Below are 22,007 nucleotides of genomic sequence, written 5' to 3' on the forward strand. Positions count from 1 at the left end.
TAGGCCATTTTAATTGATAGGTTGATATGAGATATTTGTATGCAACATATACAGCAAACTATGGATCTAAATACGTTTAATGATTAAATATTGCCAACATTTAATGAAATATATATATTAATGTCTATTTGGCTAAGTTATGTCTTTTCTCATGAAGAATGTTATCTATGATAAAGGACGCTCCCACCCCTGAACGGTCAAATCCTAACTTTAGCTTCGCTGACGTCATTTCCGCAGAGGAAGTAAAAATACGGAAGTGTATTGCGATATCGCGACGTTCGAGAACCAGTGGGTAAAATGGAAAAAGGCCTAGAAAAACACATGGATGAAACGTGAGACTCAATTAGACAGATTACATTGACGAGGACACGAATAGGTTTCCTCATCACGATTAACTGCTTTATATATATCTGTGATTAACGTTACTGTTGTTTCGGCGATAGTATGTCGGCAACACCCTGTTCACGCAGGACGCGAACAGGTGACTAGTTACTGACCACTCGCCCTAATCAGCAGAACGTTGTTTTGTTATACCTTGGCCGAGAGCCGCGATAGATTGTGTCATCATAATTCTTTGTCGATTGACATTTAGATTTTTGAGTGATAAGATAGCTCAAGCAAAGACGTATGTACGTCTTTGGCTCAAGATAGTATTGATGATTGATCAGCTTCCTAAACTTGTGTGTGCATCATCAAGTAAGTGGTGCCAGTTTCTAAACATCTTTATCATGTTTGACAGTTGTATGTTTCTGAGTTTGTGCTGCAAGTTGAACTTGGACCGCAGGCACTTCCAATCATACTCACTCACGTTCACGTACATCATTATTGTATCAAGCTCGTCAAAGTGATTGTCCATTCGTGGAGCTCTCTATACTGTTCCTGCCACCAGTCAAGTCACCCCATTGTGATCAGCTTCCTGAGGCAAGAATGTTAACTGACTGCAAAAGTCCGGTTTCAACCCTTGCCGAACTAGGCTGGAATTTCTGGGCTCGATCGTAGCGCCACCAGTGGCTATTACAAGTTATGTCCCTTCTATGTCCCTACTATTGACCAGTCAGATTCCACCTCCCATATCACTGGCATTTGCTTCAAACAAAATGTCGGCGTCCAGTGAAGATGATCAGATTGATAATCAAGATCTATATTGTAATAAAACGGGTCGATCTTTGTTTCTTTGCTAAGTGCATCAAATCATGTGAGCAGCTTGATTAGAAACATGAAAGGATTTGGAAAATATCTGTTGATGCCGAGTTGGCGGTACACATGCTTTAGAAATCCTGCAATCGACCAAACTTTGCACAGCTGTTGACAAACCGGAGGTCCATTATGTTACGCGAGTTTGATTGGACTATGCATAGACTCGTTAGTCCAACCAAAATAAAACTCCATAATTCCAGCCCAATTCGGGAAGGGTGGAAACTGGACTATAATAGTCCGTTAACTCCCTTGACTCAGGAAGATGCCCTGTAATAGGTGGCCTCAACCATGCCTGGAGTTGAACTCGCAACTGACTGACCGTGAGGTTCGTCATGACGCCGAATACTCTCACCCCAGGTAAATATTTTCTTTGTGTGTCCATTTGAATTTATATTTCCACTCTCATGTAATTGGTATTGTAAGAAAATAATTTAGCAGGGTTAAGAGTGTTTGGCGTCACAGCAGTCATCACTTGTTTGTAAACATAACGGTAAGTCGGTTGTGAGTTCAACTCCAAACATGGTTGTGGTCACCTGTCACAGTGGGAAGCTTTGACTGGTGGCAGCGACTGTATAGAGAGCTCCGCAAATGGACTCGCTGTGAGGAGCTTGAGTAGTGTTTGTGTTCCAGCAATGAGTTATCTCCCTTACACCAGTAGAGTTCATCCCACAGGTAGACAGTGAGCCTGTCCTAACACTCATTTGTTATATGCAGAGTTACATGCCTTTGTTGTGCCAGAATCTGAATGACTCTGATTGTTAATTTTGCTCCTGGGTTTCACCAAAATTGGAAAAATGTAGGTTTCATCATGTTTTGTACATTCAGATAATGGCTTTAGTAATTATAGTTTATTATCCCCCACCATGAAGCAGAACTCAAACACCATGAGAGATATAAGTAAAGATAAGAATTTGTGGATAAACAACTTCTTTTTTACAATTAAGAGTGACGTTAAGGTGTAGGTTCTAACACTGTTATCAAGCAAGTGATATACAGAGTGTGGTTGACAAGTATATATACAAGTAGGAAACAATGTTTATACAGTGGAGTAGATATTGTTATACTGGAGTAGAGAAGCCTGTTATGTACAGACAAGGGTAGTGATGACAATCATCGGTGAAGTCTTGGACATAAGCAATGGATGAAGCCAGTGATATAAACAACAGGATTATCATGATTATGGCTGATTGGGGTCCTTGATGAGTTGATGGTACGCCGGAGGTATGTAATAGCCTTGGTCACGGTTGATTGATGTTGATGGCTTCTTGTAGTTTCCTGATCTTAAAGTCTTTGAGGTTGGTGGTGAGGGCTGTGACTCTCTCCCACTGGATGCTGTGGCTTGGGTTGTCACGGATGTGGTCTGATAGAGCTGATTTAGAGTCTTCTTTGGAGACTGAGCTTTGATGTCCTTTTATTCAGGTTTTGAGGGGCCTAGATGTTTCTCCTATGTAAGCTTGTCCACAATTGCATGGAATGTGGTACACTGCTCCTGATGGTTCTAGCTTGTGGCTGGGTGGTGGTTTCCCTGTGGCTTTAATTGTGTTCTGAATGGTATGACTTCTCTTGAAAACTACATCAATGTTGGCCTGTTTCTTTAAGAGTCTCTGGATTTTGTGGCTAACTGTTCCAAAGTAGGGGACGCTGATCACACAGGGTGCAGACCGTTGACGCGGGGATTTCTGAGATTTCCTGGTGATGTTCTGTATCGTCTGTTGTACCAGTTGCTCAGGATAGAGGTTATGCTGTGTAAATACTTGTTTGAGGTGGCTTTGTTCAGTAGTTAGATGTTGCTTCGTGGAACAGATGTTGTGGGCTCGTCTTGCTAGGGTTGAAACAATTCCTTTCTTGACTTGAGGTGGATGGTTGGAGGCATAGTGTATGTATTGATCTGTGTGGTTAGGTTTCCGATAAACAGTGGTCTGGAGTTTGTCGTTATTATCTTTCTGTCGGGTACATCAAGGAGGGGAGCTGTAACATCCCCAATAACTCCCCTCTGCTGGTTCCGCAAAGTTGATGACACCTTTGGCATCCTACATCCCAACAATGACCCCAGAACTCTATTGGACCACCTGAATTCCCCAAACCCACAAATACAGTTCACCATGGAGGAAGAAAGAATGTCATTTCTTTTCCAGGTTTAAGCTGCCTGGTGTGGCTGCAGTGCTGTGCACAGATGGACACGGGCTTTGTCTGGGCGGTGAGTCGACATCAGTACATGTGCACTACACAAACCAGCAGGCCCGTGAAGATCAGGGTCAGAATAGGTCTTCAGCAACCCATGCCTGTCATAAGATGCGATTAACAGGTTTGGGTGGTCAGGCTTGCTGACTTGGTTGATGCGTGTCATCGCATCCCAAATGTGTAGATTTTGCGATACAATGCTTATCATGATACAATACATCAAATTGTAAGAAATGATGAAATGACTGAAATACAACTCTAAATCCTCTTGCTTCAAACATTTATTATTATCTCAAAATCAAAAACTTGTTATCAAGAAAAAACAAGAATAAAACGGTTTTAAATGAAGGGATGGTTATTAAATGTGATAGTTAGTGGGTGCATCCTCTATCACATCATCCTTGTGTTTTGCCATTCTGACAAGCGGCGCTCTGCTACTTCTGCCATTATGAGAGGTAACTCCATCACTTCCTCTTCTATCTGTTTGATTGGCATTCTAGTAAGTAAGAAAACTTACAACTTCATGGATGACAACTTCTGGTTTATTGCATATAGCGATGTTTCGATGTAGATTCTTACACCATCATCAAGCTGGAGTGACAACAACCAAGTGATGAGAGAAGAAATTTGATATCACTTGACTGTTGTCACTCAAGCTTGATAATACATCCAAAAAATACATCGAACATAGCTACAGTTAACTACGGTTATAACAAACTCAAAGGGACCACTGATTTTAGTTCGGTATAAAGTTCGTTATAAGCATATATATACATGTATGAACAGCAAATGGTTGGGACCAAAAAATATGTTCGTTATATCCGTCAGTTCGTTATAAGCGGGTTCGTTATAAACATGTTGGTTATAGACGTAGTTTACTGTATATGCAATCAACCAGAAGTTGTTGTCCATAAGGTTGTATATTTTCTGTGTTCCTGTTGTATTTTTAGTAGGGGTGACTATTGAGGCATTTTTGACTATTGCGATACTATTGCGATAGTTAAAACAACTATTGTGATAGTGGCCCTACTATTGCGATACTATTGCGATAGTTTTCACTTGCAATTATAGCAGGCTTTAGCAGCATATATTTCAGTATTTTGACTGACACCATTAAAATAATTATAACTTTCTGGTACTATTTGTAAAGAAAACAAGAAATGAGAAGAAAACAAGTTCAAATTGACCTCTCAAAAACATTTTAATACAAAATTTCACTTCATGTAACTGGTTACTGCAGTGTTTTATCACCAATGTGAATGAATATGATTGAATGACTAGTATTTGACTATACAAGCTGTCAAACTCTTTCATTGTCACATTGGCATTCACTGAATGACTAAATGCGATTCAACATATCAATTAGGAAACAAAGTTGACAAAAACTGACATGTGGCGTCTGCCATCTTGTCAATGTTGCCTAGCGACGAGTAGCTAAGGGACGTAACTCTAAATCAAGCAGACAAAGTAGTGCAATCCAAACGAAAGCACGACAGAGGTTAGATGATCATAGGAGTTGTTTCTATGTTTTTTAAGAAAGTAAACGTACCAAACAAATTAACTATCGAAACTATCGATAGTTAGACAAACTATCGCCAATAGTATCGATTGTTTCAAGTTGCAATCGATAGTGTACTATCGTGAGACAAGCAATCGCAATCAATCGATAGTTCGATGTATCGTTACACCTCTAATTTTTAGTGTCTCGCGATCTCACAGACTGACAGTATCAATGATATTGTAGGTAATAGTGAATCGCTACAACCCTGATGCTCATGATGTTAATCACTGGATTATCTGGTCCAGACTTGATTATTTACAGACCTCCTTCATACAGCTGGAATATTGCTGAATGCAGCGTTAAACAACAAACAAACAAACCCAACCCTGTGTGTGTCATGTTCAGTGTTTGTGTCAGGTGAACTACATAACTATTGTGGAGTCACGGGTGGCCCAGTCATCTAAGGCGCCGCGATTTGCTTGCAGAATTGCGTCCCTTGGGCACGCCAGAAACCTATGATTGTGGGTTAGAATCCCGGTTCGTCCAGATTATGTTTCGAGGTTTGTCAGCCCCATAACTGTGCTCGTGGGTTTCACCGAAGTGGTAAACGTCTGAGACCATGATATAACTGGAATACTGTTAAAAGCGGCGTAAAACCTAACTCACTCACTCACATAACTTTTGGGTTCTCTTAGCTAGTCCCATGTTTTGCGTTCCAGCTAAGGGCAGTGCACCCAAGCATTCATCAGGGCCCATTGCTACACTGGCGGCCATGGCGGGTGACCTAGGTCCTTCCGGCGCAGCCAGTCCCGTGGTGTGCATCGAGTCTGAAGCAGGGTGAGCTTGGCTATATTAAAGTGCAGGACATCACCATCTCCATTGACAAATGCCGATTGAAGCCGAAACTCTACATGACAGTCCATGTTTTCACGTGGATATTACAATTTGATTTACAGAAAAAGGCAGATAGAAGAGCAGTTTTATTGCCTAGTAACTAGTATTGAAACAGTTTTAGTTTAACCGATGTTTGAACTAAGGTTCACCAATGTTTGAACTAAGCTTGTTCACTACCACTCCAGGGGCGGTCGGGTAGCCTAGTGGTTAAAACGTTCGCTCGTCACGCCGAAGACCCCGGTTCGATTCCCGACATGGGTACATTGTGTGAAGCCCATTTCTGGTGTCCCCCGCCGTGATATTGCTGGAATATTGCTAAAAGCGGCGTAAAACAATACTCACTCACTCACTCACTACCACTCCATCTCTGAAATCAAATTTAACTTGTGTATGGTTTTAGTAAGTGTTTTCCTTTGTCAGTTTTCTTAGCATACCGTAATGCAGCAAATACTGTGAGGAATGTAGTTGTTGAATGTACAGGTCATGTGTTTGATGGTAGGGACGCCTGTTTGATGTTAAGACGTGTTTGATGTATGGGATGCCTGTTTGATGTTAAGACATGTGTTTGATGTTAGGGACGCCTGTTTGATGTTAAGACGTGTTTGATGTATGGGATGTCTGTTTGATGTTAAGACATGTGTTTGATGTTAGGGATGCCTGTTTGATGTTAAGACATGTGTTTGATGTATGGGACGCCTGTTTGATGTTAAGACATGTGTTTGATGTTAGGGATGCCTGTTTGATGTTAAGACACGTGTTTGATGTCAGGGATGCCTGTTTGATGTTAAGACATGTGTTTGATGTATGGGACGCCTGTTTGATGTTAAGACATGTGTTTGATGTCAGGGACGCCTGTTTGATGTTAAGACGTGTTTGATGTCAGGGACGCCTGTTTGATGTTAAGACATGTGTTTGATGTATGGGACGTGTTTGATGTTGAGGACACATGTAGTGAAAGGGATGTGTGTTTGACTAAGGAACATGTTTGATGTTTAGTATTGATATGTATGTGTCTTTCATTGCAGGAGTGTCCTCATCAAGAGCTGTGACAATCTGACAGTTGCGGTATTCAAGGCCACGTGATGTCATGCCGGCACTCTGAACTCAATCATGTTTATTCAACAAATCATTTTGTAATGTCGGCAATGTCAGCTGTCTGTGTATATAGTGCCAGTGAGCCCACATGGTCTCCTGAAATAAACGAATGACCCTCCACTTCCGTGCAATACACTGCTCCTCCACCTACCAGAGCTGTCAGCTCCCGAGTCTGGTTCTCACTGTAGCTCACTTGAACCAACCATTCAGCACCATTCAGCATCACTGTCTGCAGATCCCATCTTCCTGAGGCAAGGGAGTAAACTGACTTTATAAGACTAGTTTCCACCCTTGCCAAACTCTGCTTGAATTATGGAGTTATATTTTGGCTGGACTAACGAGTCTATGCATAGTGCAATCCAAACTGCATAACGAAATCAACATCTAGTTCGTAAACTTAGGTACAGATTTCGGTCGATTGCAGGATTTGCAAAGCATGTGTACAGTCAACTTAGCATCAAAAAATATTTTCCAAATCTTATTATGTTTTAAATCAAGGGGCTCACATGATTTGATGCACTTCACGAAGTAAGACACATTTTATTACAATATAGCTCTTGATTATCGAACAGATCATCTTCACTGGGTGCCACTATTTTGTTTGAAGCAAATGTAAGTGATATGAGAGGTGGAATCTGATTGGTCAGTAGAAGGGACATAGAAGGAACAAAACTCATAATAGCCACTGGTGGGCCACGATCGAACCCAGAAATTCCAGCCTCGTTTGGCAAGGGTGGAAACTGGACTTTTATAGACAACTCTCTTGCCTTGGGAAGATACCAGGTCCAGACGTGCTAGCTTTACTGATTGTAATTAAAAATATTTCACTTATGTAATCAGGTTTTTCACTGAGTTTTTATTGGAAGTAATAGGATCAGCTGTCTAGAGCATGGGAGTGTGAGACATCTGTCTTGAGAGTGTGAGGGAGTGGGAGACATCTGTCTGGTGAGTGTGAGGGAGTGGGAGACATCTGTCTGGTGAGTGTGAGGGAGTGGGAGACATCTGTCTGTTGAGTGTGAGGGAGCGGGAGACATCTGTCTGGAGAGCGTGAGACATCTGTCTGGAGCGTGGAAGGGAGTGTGAGACATCTGTCTGGGGTGTGGGAGGGAGTGTGAGACATCTGTCTGGGGTGTGGGAGGGAGTGTGAGACATCTGTCTGGAGCGTGGGAGGGAGTGTGAGACATCTGTCTGGAGAGCGTGAGACATCTGTCTGGAGCGTGGAAGGGAGTGTGAGACATCTGTCTGGGGTGTGGGAGGGAGTGTGAGACATCTGTCTGGGGTGTGGGAGGGAGTGTGAGACATCTGTCTGGAGCGTGGGAGGGAGTGTGAGACATCTGTCTGGAGCGTGGGAGGGAGCGTGAGACATCTGTCTGGAGCGTGGAAGGGAGTGTGAGACATCTGTCTGGGGTGTGGGAGGGAGTGTGAGACATCTGTCTGGGGTGTGGGAGGGAGTGTGAGACATCTGTCTGGAGCGTGGGAGGGAGTGTGAGACATCTGTCTGGAGAGCGTGAGACATCTGTCTGGAGCGTGGAAGGGAGTGTGAGACATCTGTCTGGGGTGTGGGAGGGAGTGTGAGACATCTGTCTGGGGTGTGGGAGGGAGTGTGAGACATCTGTCTGGAGCGTGGGAGGAAGTGTGAGACATCTGTCTGGAGAGCGTGAGACATCTGTCTGGAGCGTGGAAGGGAGTGTGAGACATCTGTCTGGGGTGTGGGAGGGAGTGTGAGACATCTGTCTGGGGTGTGGGAGGGAGTGTGAGACATCTGTCTGGAGCGTGGGAGGGAGAGTGAGACATCTGTCTGGAGCGTGGGAGGGAGCGTGAGACATCTGTCTGGGGTGTGGGAGGGAGTGTGAGACATCTGTCTTGGGTGTGGGAGGGAGTGTAAGACATCTGTCTGGAGAGCGTGAGACATCTGTCTGGGGTGTGGGAGGGAGTGTGAGACATCTGTCTGGAGCGTGGGAGGGAGTGTGAGACATCTGTCTGGAGAGCGTGAGACATCTGTCTGGAGCGTGGAAGGGAGTGTGAGACATCTGTCTGGGGTGTGGGAGACATCTGTCTTGGACGTAGGAGGGAGAGGGAGACATCTGTCTGGGGCATGGGAGGGAGTGTGAGACATCTGTCTGGGGCATGGGAGGGAGTGTGAGACATCTGTCTGGAGAGCGTGAGACATCTGTCTGGAGCGTGGAAGAGAGTGTGAGACATCTGTCTGGGGTGTGGGACACATCTGTCTTGGGCGTGGGAGACATCTGTCTGGAGTGTGGAAGGGAGTGGGAGATATCTGTCTGGAGAGTGAGACATCTGTAAGGAGTGTGGAAGGGAGTGGGACACATCTGTCTTGGGCGTGGGAGACATCTGTCTGGTGAGTGGGAGGGCTTGGGAGACATCTGTCAGGGGCGTGGGAGGGAATGTAAGACATCTGTCTAGAGATCATCCGCTGTATCATGAAGTACAGATGTTGACTGTCAACACCGGAGTATCGCCCGGAGAAATTGATCGCGCTACAAAGCATGTATAGAACACCCTTAACAGTTTGCATGTATTAAGTACTATACTTTCAATGCCTACAGACAGCATTTGAACAAAATACACAATTAGGCAACATATTTCTGCAGGCATCAAAGTGACAAGGTATTCTGTGTTGTAAGTAAACAAAACGTGGCGGTCATCAAGTATCTCCCCACAGCCATCTTGCGGACATGGTGTCAACTTTAGGTATCCTTCCCTTGGCACTGTTAAGAGTGGGCAGCGTAGGGGAAGAGAGCCTGGAAGATTATCAAGATTAGGAAGACCGTCAAGAAAATGTTGATAAACTACATGATGTGATTATTGAAGACAACTCACCACACAGTACATGCATCATCCAAATACACCTGACCAGTACACCTGACCGCACATGCATCATCCAAATACACCTGACCAGTACACCTGACAGTACACCTGACCAGTACACCTGACCAGTACACCTGACCAGTACACCTGACAGCAGATGCATCATCCAAATACACCTGACCAGTACACCTGACCGCACATGCATCATCCAAATACACCTGACCAGTACACCTGACAGTACATGCATCATCCAAATACACCTGACCAGTACACCTGACAACACATGCATCATCCAAATACACCTGACCAGTACACCTGACAGGCCCATCCGTCAACCAGCTTGCTTTTAACAGGGTTTCAAAGGGTTCATTTGGTTGGTTGGTAGAGTGAATATATATACTGAACAACAAAAGTTCCTGTGACATTGAATAAGATTTAATGCAAAGTTATGGGTTTTTTTACCAAATCTGAAACAATTTCGGTTTTCAACAGATAAAAGCCTAGTGTAAGTGTTCAAATGGTTTCATTTGCCATACTGACTTCAGAAAATGCGTGATTTCATAAAAAAAACATGAACATGCCAAAATGTCAATTTACAAATCAATAGCGTGTGTGTCCACCTCTGGTTGCGATGCAAGCAACACATCTTCGTCTCATGGAATGGACCAGGCGGCGCACAAATTCCTGTGGGATATCTGTCCATATCTGCTGGAGCATCTTTCGAAGTTCCTTGAGCGTCTGTGGAACACGTGGTTGACGTCGAAGGCGCCGATCCATCTCATCCCACATGTGCTCGATTGGTGAGAGATCAGGGGAGCGAGCCGGCCAGGGGATGACATTCACGTTGTTTTGTTTAAGAGAATCCCGAACAAGTCGAGAAATATGAGGCCGGGCGTTGTCATGTTGAAAGGTAGTGCCTGGGCCATGACGACGCAAAAACGGTAGAACAACAGGGCCGATAATCTCGTCGCGGTAACGCTGTCCTTTGAGATTTTCCTCTACCAAACGGGTCCTCTGTCTTGCTGTAATCCCACCCCATGCCATAACGCTGCTGCCCCCGAACCAATCTTCTTCCATGACACAATGATTGACGTAACGTTCACCTCGACGTCGGAGCATGCATAACAAAGCATATGGAATCCCGTAAATGCACATGTTTTTATACCCATTCTTGGGTAGTGAAATGTATGGGGCTTGCAGAAAAGTCATCTTTTGCATGGAATGCATGCTTTTCTGTAGCAGTTGCGTTTTTGTGACTTGATTCCATACATGTACTTCAATATTGAAAACCAAACTTTACTTGTTTGAAAAATACACTAAAATATTGGTGTCACAGGAACTTTTGTTGTTGAGTATGTAGTTGGTAGTGTGGCTTTCTGGTATCAATACAAATTCACCACACACACACAGCCCAGAATATCAAATGGTCGACCTCTTTTGGTCACACCCTTCACAGGACGCCTTGCTTATTCTCTATTTTGACTTGTGTCTTATGTCCCCGTGTTTTATTAAAGACGAACAATTGACTTGCCTTTGCATGTGTTTGTGTGGGGCAGGATACGTTCACCTTTTCGCGAATACCCTTTATCATCACTCTTTGATAGTGATTCATAAACACATGCTCATGATATAGTCTGACTGTTTTTGGCAGAGATTTCTTATGAATGTGGAAAGTGTTTGTAGCCTTTAATTCTGGAACAGGTCTTCAGCAATCCATGCTCGCCGTAAAAAGCGAACGTGTATGTCGTGAGAGGCGACCTACGGGATCGGGTGATCTGACTTGATTGATGCATGTCATCGTATCCCAATTGCGTAGATCGATGGCCATGATGACAATCACTGGATTGTCTGGTCCAGATTCGATTATTTACAAACCGTCGTTATATAGACTCGTTGAGTGCAGCGTTGAAAAACAAACAAATCATAGAGTCGGTACACGTTCAAATCCGACTTCTTGTTATTGTACGGAATTCTCTTTTGTAAGAGGAGCAGATTTGAACCTAGTGAAAACGATCTTGTCTAGGATCTAGCCAACGGATAAAAACGATATCCGTTGGGGTCATATGCGGATAGAGATGCAAATATCAAGGGTCAAGTAGGGACAACTTTCAGTGTTTATAAACAATCATGGTGTCGCCCTTGTCATTCGGCAATCGCGTCAGAATTAGCCATCTGGAATCTGGATAATTGCTATCATTAACAAAAGGACAGTCTACGTAGCTAGGGCATTTTATAACTTTGGGCAACTTTGGAGATATAGGCCTAAATTTCGAAACAATTTTGCGAGGGCACTAGGCCTAGCCAAGCGGGATCAGTAGCCATATCTGTGCTTGTAGACCTCTGCGGCTTGAAACCTTTTCCCAAAATTAGAATAGTTGGATTTTGCCGAAATATGTTTGAATTGTTACCTCGTTTCGTTTTGTCGCTGTGTGTACATCTGATTTCACTTCTAAACGTTATGACAGGACAGGCCGACTGTCAACAACGTCTGAACGTGACCGTGACGTCTCAAAGACTAGGGTTAGAGTAGCTTCCCTTTTACCAAGGGCACTTACTCTAGCGGACAGACCGATGGATTGCCGCGAAATGCAAGTAAAACAATTGTTGTTTTGCGTATATGTTGCTTCACCAGTGTATAAGAAACAGATTTCAGTTGGAACTATAATGGCTACTGTCACTGTCCGACTGACACATCACTTACCCTGTGACGTAATAAATATTAATGCGCGCATTCAAGGAAAACTCGCAATGTTTAGGTAATGTTTGTGAGAGAGGGAAAGCGATTTTCCAGCACAGAATTAAAGAATGACATTATATGATAAAGAGGCTACCACTAAGTAGACACAAGTTATGGATACCAACTCCTTTAATACTGTCAAAAGCGACGTTTCGGTATAGATCCTTATACCATTGTCACAGACTTGCTTGACAACGGTATAAGGATCTATACCGAAACGTCGGTTTTTACAGTATTAAAGAAGTTGTTATCCATAACTTGTGTCTACTTAGCGGGGACAAAGGAGAGGTATGAGGTGGAGGCAGTTAACTCTATGCACGGGAGTCCGTATCTAAAAATAGACGCCCTCGTGCATATTCATGACCATCTCCACACGCGAGCCCGAAGGGCGCCCTTCGGGCTCGCGTGTGGAGATGGTCATGAATATGCACGAGGGCGTCTATTTTTAGATACGGACTCCTGTGCTGTATGCATGGTGATGTCGATGGAGCGTGATTTGCAATTAACAGAGACCAGGGCATCTACCTACCAGGAGGGTGCTCCATTGAGCTTTAATCACAAGTGTTAGTGTTACCATTGTCAGCTTCGTCTTGTCACATCCAGCCCGATCACTCACCGTCATTGGGACCCGTGAAGATTCCGGGGTAGAAGAGGTCTTCAGCAACCCATGCTTGCCGTAAAAGGTGACTATACTTGTCGTAAAAGGCGACTAGCGGGATCGGGTGGTCAGGCTCGCTGACTTGGTTGATGCATGTCATCGATCCCAATTGCGTGGATGGATGCTCATGCTATCAATCACTGGATTGTCTGGTCCAGACTCAATTATTTACAGACCGCCGTCATACAGCTGGATTATTGCTGAGTGCGGCGTTAAACAACAAACCAACCAGCCAACCAAATCACCGTCATTGTAATTTGCTTCTTTCCTGTGAATCTCATTGGCGTCTTCATTATATTATCTTTGTACATTAATCCTACCTTGTGAAAACCTATCAACATGTATATATACATATTAACTCTATGTCCTTACTCAGTATTCACCTGATAAAAAGGCAGTGAGAAGCCATCTTTATCTCATATCAGAAGGTATCAACCCGCTTCGTTTAATCTTTTAAACAGGTAAACAGCAGCTATTAGACAGGGTTATAATCTATGAGAACCGTCTCCACTCTCTGTTTATCTGACATGGGAACCACCTCCACTGACTCCTTATCTAACATCGGGAAAAAAACAGTTTATTCTTTAAAAGGTCAGGAAAGGCAGTTTCGGCTCTTTTCTAGAAATCTAGAATTGATACTGTTTTATTTGGTTAAAACTATACTTTCCAAATTTTGGCCCAGTTATCTACCATTTGTAAATCGTCACTTAGATATATACTCGATGATATAGGATAATCAATAAAAACGAAGTGTCGTCCGCAAATAATTTGATATTACACTTAATATCATCAACTATGTCATATATATATTAATACCAAAAATAATAATTGTCCTAAAACCGACCCTGGATGAGCTCCATCAAGAACTGGTTAAATACCGGACTTGTAGCCATTTATTACAGTACACTGTCTTCTATTGTTGCAGCCACTTCCAAACCATGATGTAAGAGAACCCCTTATTCCACATACTCTCAATTTATGCAATAATCCCTTATTCCACATACTCTCAATTTATGCAATAATCCCTTATTCCACATACTCTCAATTTATGCAATAATCCCTTATGCCAAACTCTATCGAATGCTTTACTTATATTACAAAAGTCTGCTCTAAATTGTTTACTACTTTCAAATGTCTTTGCTATAAAATTATACAAAGCAGTAACTTGATATGATGTTGAACCCCCCTCTGTAAATCCAGATTGCAATGACGTTATTGTTGCCCCATCTAAGATGACAGTCCATACTTGTCTAAAACACGTCTCAAACACTTGGGACAAACAACGAGGAAGGGCTACAGGTCAATTGTTTTGCAATCATGAACTTTGTTCCATTTATGTTTCGGTTATAGCAGAAACCTCCCACCCACCAGGAAAGATTGAATTTGATAAAGACATATTAAATACAGATCTATTAAACAACGGTAGCTTGTCCTCAATAAATTGTAAAACACGATTCCCAACATTAGCTGACTCAGTTGCTGTTGTAACCTATGTGCCACATAACAGAAAGATAGCTCTAATTTCAGATGTTTGTAAGCTTATACAATTTTAATTAGTCGATAGTTTTAGAGGAGTCACATAAATATTCATACGTTGGATTTTCAACCGCCGCCATCCCCCAAAGTAGTTATTTAATAAATTAGCTTTACTATAACCATATATAAAGAATTATTTTGTTCAGTATGTGGAAACTTTGCACCTCTCTTATTGGTTTGGTCAAGATGTGGTGCGACCAGGGTCTGTATGAATAAGAACGAGATTTTCAGTGTATTAACTTGCCTTTTCGTATTTCTACTATTCCTAAGTTCTAAATTTTCAACATCTATGTATCTAACATGAGTTCAGCACATGAAAATAATAAGTCTAAATATACGTCCTACCTTTATATACCGTGTCTTATCAACCACGTGATTGTCTCTGCGAATTACACCAGAAGAAAAGAAACCAACGGTAGATAAAAAAAACTTCTCGTCAATATAAAGGCTGCACTGGATCAGTCCTGATAGTTACTCCTGCAGAATGAAGACCCTTCTCCTCAGCTTAGTGGCGGCCACGGTGCTCGGGGTGGTGATGTCTCTTCCCTTCCGGCGAGAAAAACTGGAGCAACTCATCCCTCTTGCCCGCAGCCTGGGGGCGACGAAGTTCGCCCACTTCGTTCGCGAAGCCAACCTGACAGCTAACTTCACAAGGAAGGGTACGTCGATGCATGGTTGTGAGCAGGTTATTACAGAGTGGTTCAGTTGGGATGACATCTCCAGACTTCCAGCTGACCTTGTAGTTTTACTTTTGTCAACGTAACGTAGATGATAAATACTGACAATCATACGGTCTGAATTAGATTTAGGGCATAGAACATGGAGGCAAGAATTAGGAATCCCCATGGACACCAATTGTGAGGTTGTCAACCGCCTCCCGAACATCATCAAATGTTTGACTCTGATTCTCATTGCTAACCTCGAATCCCCAATACAACTAAACACAAATCTCGATAGCATTGGAAAAAAGTTGCTGTTGTAACCGTGCTGCTCCCTAAACACATTTTGATTTTGACTTATCACTACACAGAGCTACGGGTTGTCCCATTGTGTTTTCCAAATAGATCCCCGATCCAAATCTGCATCTGCATTATACTTCAGCAAAGTGCATGCGTTATGATCTAACGCAAAATACAACACGATTCTCACGTCATAAAACACTTGTCTTCAGACTCAAGTCGTGCTACAATATATTTACTTATCGTGTTGGAAAACGGACCGGTAAAGATCTGTTATCCGCCATTACGCTGAGTGATGGCGGACAAAACATTCGTTCCCTCTCGAGGTTTACAATCCGATAAGTAAATACAAGATGCATCATCGAAAATATAAGTACACAATTTTGAAGGCAAGTGTTTTTGGAAGCGAACTGTGAAAAACCACGAACTTTCAGGAAAATATTGGAATAATGAGAAATTGTTTATTTGTTTTTACAAGTTTATTTAAAAAACCCTCGATATTTTATATTTGTTTTCGTTATTCGTTTATTTTGCTGCTATTTCAATTATAAATAATCTTCAAATATCGACAAAATAATCGAAATTACGAAAAACTAATCGAAAACATTCAAAATTTCCTATTTTTGAAATAAGCATAATATAACAAGGAAAAGAAAATCACAATTACGAGAAAATATATAACTGAAGTGGCGAGAAAATACAGAAAGTAACGTTTGCATCTCGTCAAGCTTCATTAGTTTGGCTTAGTGCTGAAAATAAATTTCTGAAATTGGGCCGACTTATTTCCGTCTTGGCGATTAGAGCAGGAGAGACAACATTTATAAATCTCGAAGGTTCATGAGTTGACTCTCTGATAACCATTTCTGTCATGTACAGTGATCGAAACAGTTGGGCCCATATTTGTAAATCTCTAGGCTTCATTGGATTGACTTAGTGTTCCCACATTTGTAATTAGTTTGCGGGAATATATTGCTATATTGATAGGAAACGTATGTATGAACAATTTAGTTGGACGTGACCTCCACGATAGGTATACACATTCTATGAGGCTGACGTCACTAGCTGATCCATCTTACTTTTGCAAGAATAATAAAAAACAAGAAACGTACTTCAAATTGCATGTCGAGAGGTAATAGCACTCAGCCTGTTTTTTCCACTGTAACACATGAATCAATTACAACAGTCGTGGGCTGTATGAACCTGAACATGATGTCTTCACTTGGAAGGAACTCTGACATGAGACAAGGCTATGACCACAGACCTCACACTTTTCTATATTATTAATATGAATATTGATGAGCCCACGATCTAGTTATGCGAGTTCTGCTATAGTTTATAAGTCTGATCCAATTAACAGTCAGAAACTTGCTTTAAAATGACAACATAGATGTTCGTAGTACAGGTTTTTGGAAGTAGCACATACGATCTACAACAAGTGCATACAGTTTCGAATGTGCCCACCTTGCACGACTTGACAAGCAGAGTTGCCTCCCCTCTCGTACCACCGAAAACCCTGTATCATTTCTCAGTCAATATGTACATTACCGGAGAGACTCAGTCAAAGTAAATATAGCCTGATTTTGACTTTGACTGTGACACATACAGATTCAGAGTGACAAACAACACCCCACAAGACTGTATGACGAGAGCCATGACTTCAGCATGATTTCAAAACTTTAGAGTTACAATCGAGCATGCTCTTTCTCCTAAGATATTAAAGAAGGTCACGCGACTTTTGCTCAAAAAATTTCATTATCAGGGTCGCAGCATTCAAGGCTTCAGTAACGCATTGAAAAATATATGTGCCAGACATGCATGTGAATAACAGTTCCAAATATGACGCATCAGGAACAAAATGTCGGATGCAGTTCCCTATTGGGACCATATGTTCCCTGTTTTGTAAAGTGAACAATTGACTTGCCTTTGCACGCATTTGTGATGGGTAACAGGATACGCTCAGCTTTCTGGAACACCTGGTATCATTACTAAGTGATAGTGTTTCCTTATTAATACGTATGATATAGTCGGTATCCGACACTGGCAAATTCCCGTGATTGCTGAAAATGTTTTGTTGCGTGTGTTTATCTGTATAGCGATATGGATGTTGTTTTGTTGCGTGTGTTTATCTGTATAGCGATATGGATGTTGTTTTGTTCTTGGAGAACACAAGCCAGTTTGTATGGAAACGTTCGCACATTGGACAAGATACTCTGAGCAGTTACGTCTTGTTTCAGCCGGGAACTTCACCCTGTTCGTGCCGGACAACGCGGCCTTCGAGGGTCTGTCTAAAAACATCACACGCAACAAGACTCTGCTGGCACAGCTCGTCCTCTTCCACTCAGTCAACGGAACCTACAACAGATCCGAGCTGATCCGGAACAAGAACCTAACGACGCTGTCGGGGGGATTCCTGTACTTTAACCACACTAAGAAAAAGGTAGGCATGAACGACACACACTGTCGCCGAGATTCCTGTACTTTAACCACACTAAGAAAAGGTAGGCATGAACTGTACTTTAACCCCACCATGACCGAGGTAAGGAAGAACGACAAGCGCTGTCGTGTAGATTAATGTACTTTAACCCCACTATGACCGAGGTAAGGAACGACGACAAATGCGACGTGTAGATTTCTGTACTTTAACCCCACTAAGACCGAGGTAAGGAAGTACGACAAACGCTGTCATGTAGATTTCTGTACTTTAACCCCACTAAGACCGAGGTAAGGACGATCGACAAACGCTGTCGTGTAGATTTCTGTACTTTAACCCCACAAAGACCGAGATAAGGAAGAACGACAAACGCAGTCGTGTAGATTTCTGTACTTTAACCCCACTAAGACCGAGGTAAGGAAGAACGACAAACGCTGTCGTGTAGATGTTTGTACTTTAACCCCACTAAGACCGAGATAAGGAAGAACGACAAACGCTGACGTGTAGATTTCTGTACTTTAACCCCACTAAGACCGAGGTAAGGAAGAACGACAAACGCTGTCGTGTAGATTTCTGTACTTTAACCCCACTAAGACCGAGGTAAGGAAGAACGACAAACGCTGTCGTGTAGATTTCTGTACTTTAACCCCACAAAGACCGAGATAAGGAAGAACGACAAACGCTGTCGTGTAGATTTCTGTACTTTAACCCAACAAAGACCGAGATAAGGAAGAACGACAAACGCTGTCGTGTAGATTTCTGTACTTTAACCCCACTAAGACCGAGGTAAGGAAGAACGACAAACGCTGTCGTGTAGATGTTTGTACTTTAACCCCACTAAGACCGAGATAAGGAAGAACGACAAACGCTGACGTGTAGATTTCTGTACTTTAACCCCACTAAGACCGAGATAAGGGAGAACGACAAACGCGACGTGTAGATTTCTGTACTTTAACCCCACTAAGACCGAGATAAGGAAGAACGACAAGCGTTGTCGTGTAGATTTTTGTACTTTAACCCCACTAAGACCGAGATAAGGAAGAACGACAAACGCGACGTGTAGATTTCTGTACTTTAACCCCACTAAGACCGAGATAAGGAAGAACGACAAACGCTGACGTGTAGATTTCTGTACTTTAACCCCACTAAGACCGAGGTAAGGAAGAACGACAAACGCTGTCGTGTAGATTTCTGTACTTTAACCCCACTAAGACCGAGGTAAGGAAGAACTACAAACGCTGTCGTGTAGATTTTTGTACTTTAACCCCACTAAGACCGAGGTAAGGAAGAACGACAAACGCTGTCGTGTAGATTTCTGTACTTTAACCCCACTAAGACCGAGATAAGGGAGAACGACAAACGCGACGTGTAGATTTCTGTACTTTAACCCCACTAAGACCGAGGTAAGGAAGAACGACAAAGGCTGTCGTGTAGATTTCTGTACTTTAACCCGACAAAGGGGAAGGTGTACGCTGGTTAGAACACACTCCTGACAAGACTTTAATTTCAGATAATGCCCATGTCATTAGAGTGCTGTAGATGTCGTCCACGGTGATGTTGCATAACGCCTAGCACGTCTGTCCTTTTATCTTCATGCAGGCAGTGCTTGTGAACAACGTCACTATCACTGGATTCAACAAGCGAGCCTCGAACGGGTTCATCTTCCTTGTGAGCAAGGTCATACTGGAGGGATCAGGACTGGTGAACAAAACTAACAACAAGAAGTCTGGACAAGTCCGCCGTCAAGCATATGTCTTGTGTCGTAATGGCACATGGGGTGTCAACTGTACTATCCATGGCAACGGTACCCATGGCAACGGTACCCATGGAAACTACACACACATTACAAACACTGTCAGTCAACCGATTGTGCATGCCAACGGCAGATTATGTCGCAACGGGTTCTTGGGTATCAACTGTACTCAACATGGGAACGGTTCTCATGGAAACGGAACCCATGGCAACGGCACATTATGCCTCAACGGGTTCTGGGGTATCAACTGTACTCACTTTAGGAACGGTACCCATGGAAACGGTACCCATGGCAACGGCACATTATGCCTCAACGGGTTCTGGGGTATCAACTGTACTCACTATAGGAACGGTACCCATGGCAACGGTACCCATGGCAACATGACGCATGGCAGCATCACTCATATTCTAAGCCTGGGCTATGGTCAGTACAGTACCTTGATTGCGGACTTGATGAAATCTGGCGTCTGGAGCGAGCTCGAGAGTAAGTAACACATTTACTTCTTTCAGACATTGTGTCACTGTTTGGAATAGTTTTCTTGTCAAAGTGTACAATAATCCTTGACTTTGCTCCATTCCTTGTTCTGAGTGTATAAGTATGTAAGCATTAGTATAAGCCACGCTATTATAACACATTCCGTTATTGACTGAACTAAATCATCAAGTTTCCTTTGAAGAGAAGAAGAGATATATGACACAACCCCTACCGTTGTGTGGAGATGCGGCAATGTTAAGATACAATGATAAAACACGTATTCCTGACCTTGTCTCTTCCTGTAGGGCCTCAAGTGACCCTCCTCGCGCCAACCAATGCAGCGTTCAGCAAGCTCCCGACAGCCTACAGAAACAACCTGGACAATCACGCCATGTTCCTGGAGAGTACGTGCACCTCTTTATTTGGCATTGCACATCATCCGCACATGACTTAATAATAACTGGATGTTTCTTGAATGATATTTACCTCCAGCAAAGGTCCAGCTGTATTGAAAGACCAATGACCATATCGTACACAGTGGTGATGTGTGCAACGTTTGGTATTTTCAGGTACCATGATGTACCACGTCCTGGACGGCATCCACGCCCCCACCTCTCTGCACCAGAACGACATGCTCACCTCCCTAGAGGGACATCGTATCCACGTCTCCATGCAGAACGGTGAGACTCATATCATGGTAGACATAAATTAAGGGCTGTACACAATGAAGACACAAGCCAGTACACATGGTAGACACAAGGACCGTACACATGGTAGACACAAGGACCGTACACATTGTAGACACAAGGCCAGCACAAATGGAAGACACAAGGCAAGTACACATTGAAGACACGTGTAAGACCTTGTTGTCAGCCATTATCACTGCCTGAAAGACCCCATACCGTGGTCCGTCTGTCCCTGGTCAATCCTAGAGTACCAACTTGAAAAGCTGCACGACTCAGCATACTTAAAGGCTGTCTCTTCCTGGCATTCCAAACTATTTGCTGTTGTACAGACAAGAAAACCATTCTGTTGTGAATATATTGCAGGTCACGTGCAGCAGTTCAACAAAGCCCGCATCCTGAACGTGATTCACGCCACCAACGGCGTCATCTACGTCCTGGACGGCGTCCTTCACCTGCCAAGCAATCCTATTGTGTGATGAAGATGTAGAAGTACCCCTGTGCACGTGATGCAGTACAGCATGATGTACGATGTTGAAATAAAATGTTACTGCATCGGCCGTATGCTTTCTCTTTGCACTTATTACACATGACCTACACTGATTGTCTACTATTTCAACTTATTACACAGGTCCCATCACTTGTCTGGACAATATATAACAAATATATTCTTGAATACGTCTGTGTCGACAGTAGACAAGAACCATTTACATATGTCTACATCGACACTGGACGAGAACCCTTTACATCTCTCTATATCGACAGTATCCTTGAACAATAGGTGAAGCTCTGTGACACGATTCCGGAGAAGCAATGTATGCAAGTACCGGTCTTAATTGTGCATAGTTACCCTGGGTCTGCCTGTTCTTGGCCGTTCGTTCGTTTCATGTATATACTCTTATTGCACGTGTAGTTAGCCTGCCCATGCACGTGTTTTTCACGTTTTTGCATTTTCTGAATACAGAAAAGACTCCCCCCAAAACCGCCCCGAGAACGTCTATAACTTTCTGCATGGAACATTGTTTTGTTTGGACGATGTGTTTTACATTATTTAGTTTGAACATATATGTTTTTTAAGT

The 22,007-nt window shown here is 42.9% G+C and overlaps 3 protein-coding genes across 3 annotated transcripts; 2 read left to right on the plus strand and 1 right to left on the minus strand.

The window, feature by feature from the left end:
- Positions 1 to 206: 206 nt before the first annotated feature.
- LOC124111552 (ragulator complex protein LAMTOR5-like) lies at positions 207 to 6,988 on the plus strand. The gene is made up of 4 exons (XM_046471299.2): positions 207 to 332; positions 3,333 to 3,394; positions 5,599 to 5,716; positions 6,799 to 6,988. Exons 1-4 carry the CDS (start codon positions 298 to 300, stop codon positions 6,854 to 6,856), a joined length of 273 nt encoding a protein of 90 aa, XP_046327255.1. The 5' UTR covers positions 207 to 297; the 3' UTR covers positions 6,857 to 6,988.
- A 762-nt stretch (positions 6,989 to 7,750) lies between these two features.
- Positions 7,751 to 9,220, minus strand: LOC124111583 (mucin-2-like). The gene has a single exon (XM_046471334.2). It carries the CDS (start codon positions 9,218 to 9,220, stop codon positions 7,751 to 7,753), a length of 1,470 nt encoding a protein of 489 aa, XP_046327290.2.
- Positions 9,221 to 15,112: 5,892 nt separating this feature from the next.
- Positions 15,113 to 21,488, plus strand: LOC124111584 (transforming growth factor-beta-induced protein ig-h3-like). The gene is made up of 6 exons (XM_046471335.2): positions 15,113 to 15,287; positions 17,822 to 18,024; positions 19,618 to 20,254; positions 20,551 to 20,649; positions 20,815 to 20,925; positions 21,295 to 21,488. Exons 1-6 carry the CDS (start codon positions 15,113 to 15,115, stop codon positions 21,405 to 21,407), a joined length of 1,338 nt encoding a protein of 445 aa, XP_046327291.2. The 3' UTR covers positions 21,408 to 21,488.
- The last annotated feature ends 519 nt before the right edge of the window (positions 21,489 to 22,007 follow it).

This window comes from Haliotis rufescens, unplaced genomic scaffold, assembly GCF_023055435.1.
Source record: "Haliotis rufescens isolate VD_foot unplaced genomic scaffold, xgHalRufe1.0.p SCAF_71, whole genome shotgun sequence".
In the NCBI taxonomy this organism is placed as follows: Eukaryota; Metazoa; Mollusca; class Gastropoda; order Lepetellida; family Haliotidae; genus Haliotis; species Haliotis rufescens.

Excerpts from the sequence above, each read along its gene's own strand:
- LOC124111552 (XM_046471299.2), top strand. The coding sequence starts at position 298 with ATGGAAAAAGGCCTAGAAAAACACATGGATGAAAC. Across the intron at positions 333-3,332 it reads GAAAAACACATGGATGAAAC|GTTTAAGCTGCCTGGTGTGG; the intron begins GTGAGACTCAAT and ends TTTCTTTTCCAG. Across the intron at positions 5,717-6,798 it reads TGCATCGAGTCTGAAGCAGG|GAGTGTCCTCATCAAGAGCT; the intron begins GTGAGCTTGGCT and ends CTTTCATTGCAG.
- LOC124111583 (XM_046471334.2), bottom strand. The coding sequence starts at position 9,220 with ATGTCTCCCACGCCCAAGACAGATGTGTCCCACTCCCTTCCACACTCC.
- LOC124111584 (XM_046471335.2), top strand. The coding sequence starts at position 15,113 with ATGAAGACCCTTCTCCTCAGCTTAGTGGCGGCCACGGTGCTCGGGGTG. Across the intron at positions 15,288-17,821 it reads AGCTAACTTCACAAGGAAGG|CCGGGAACTTCACCCTGTTC; the intron begins GTACGTCGATGC and ends GTCTTGTTTCAG. Across the intron at positions 20,926-21,294 it reads CCACGTCTCCATGCAGAACG|GTCACGTGCAGCAGTTCAAC; the intron begins GTGAGACTCATA and ends AATATATTGCAG.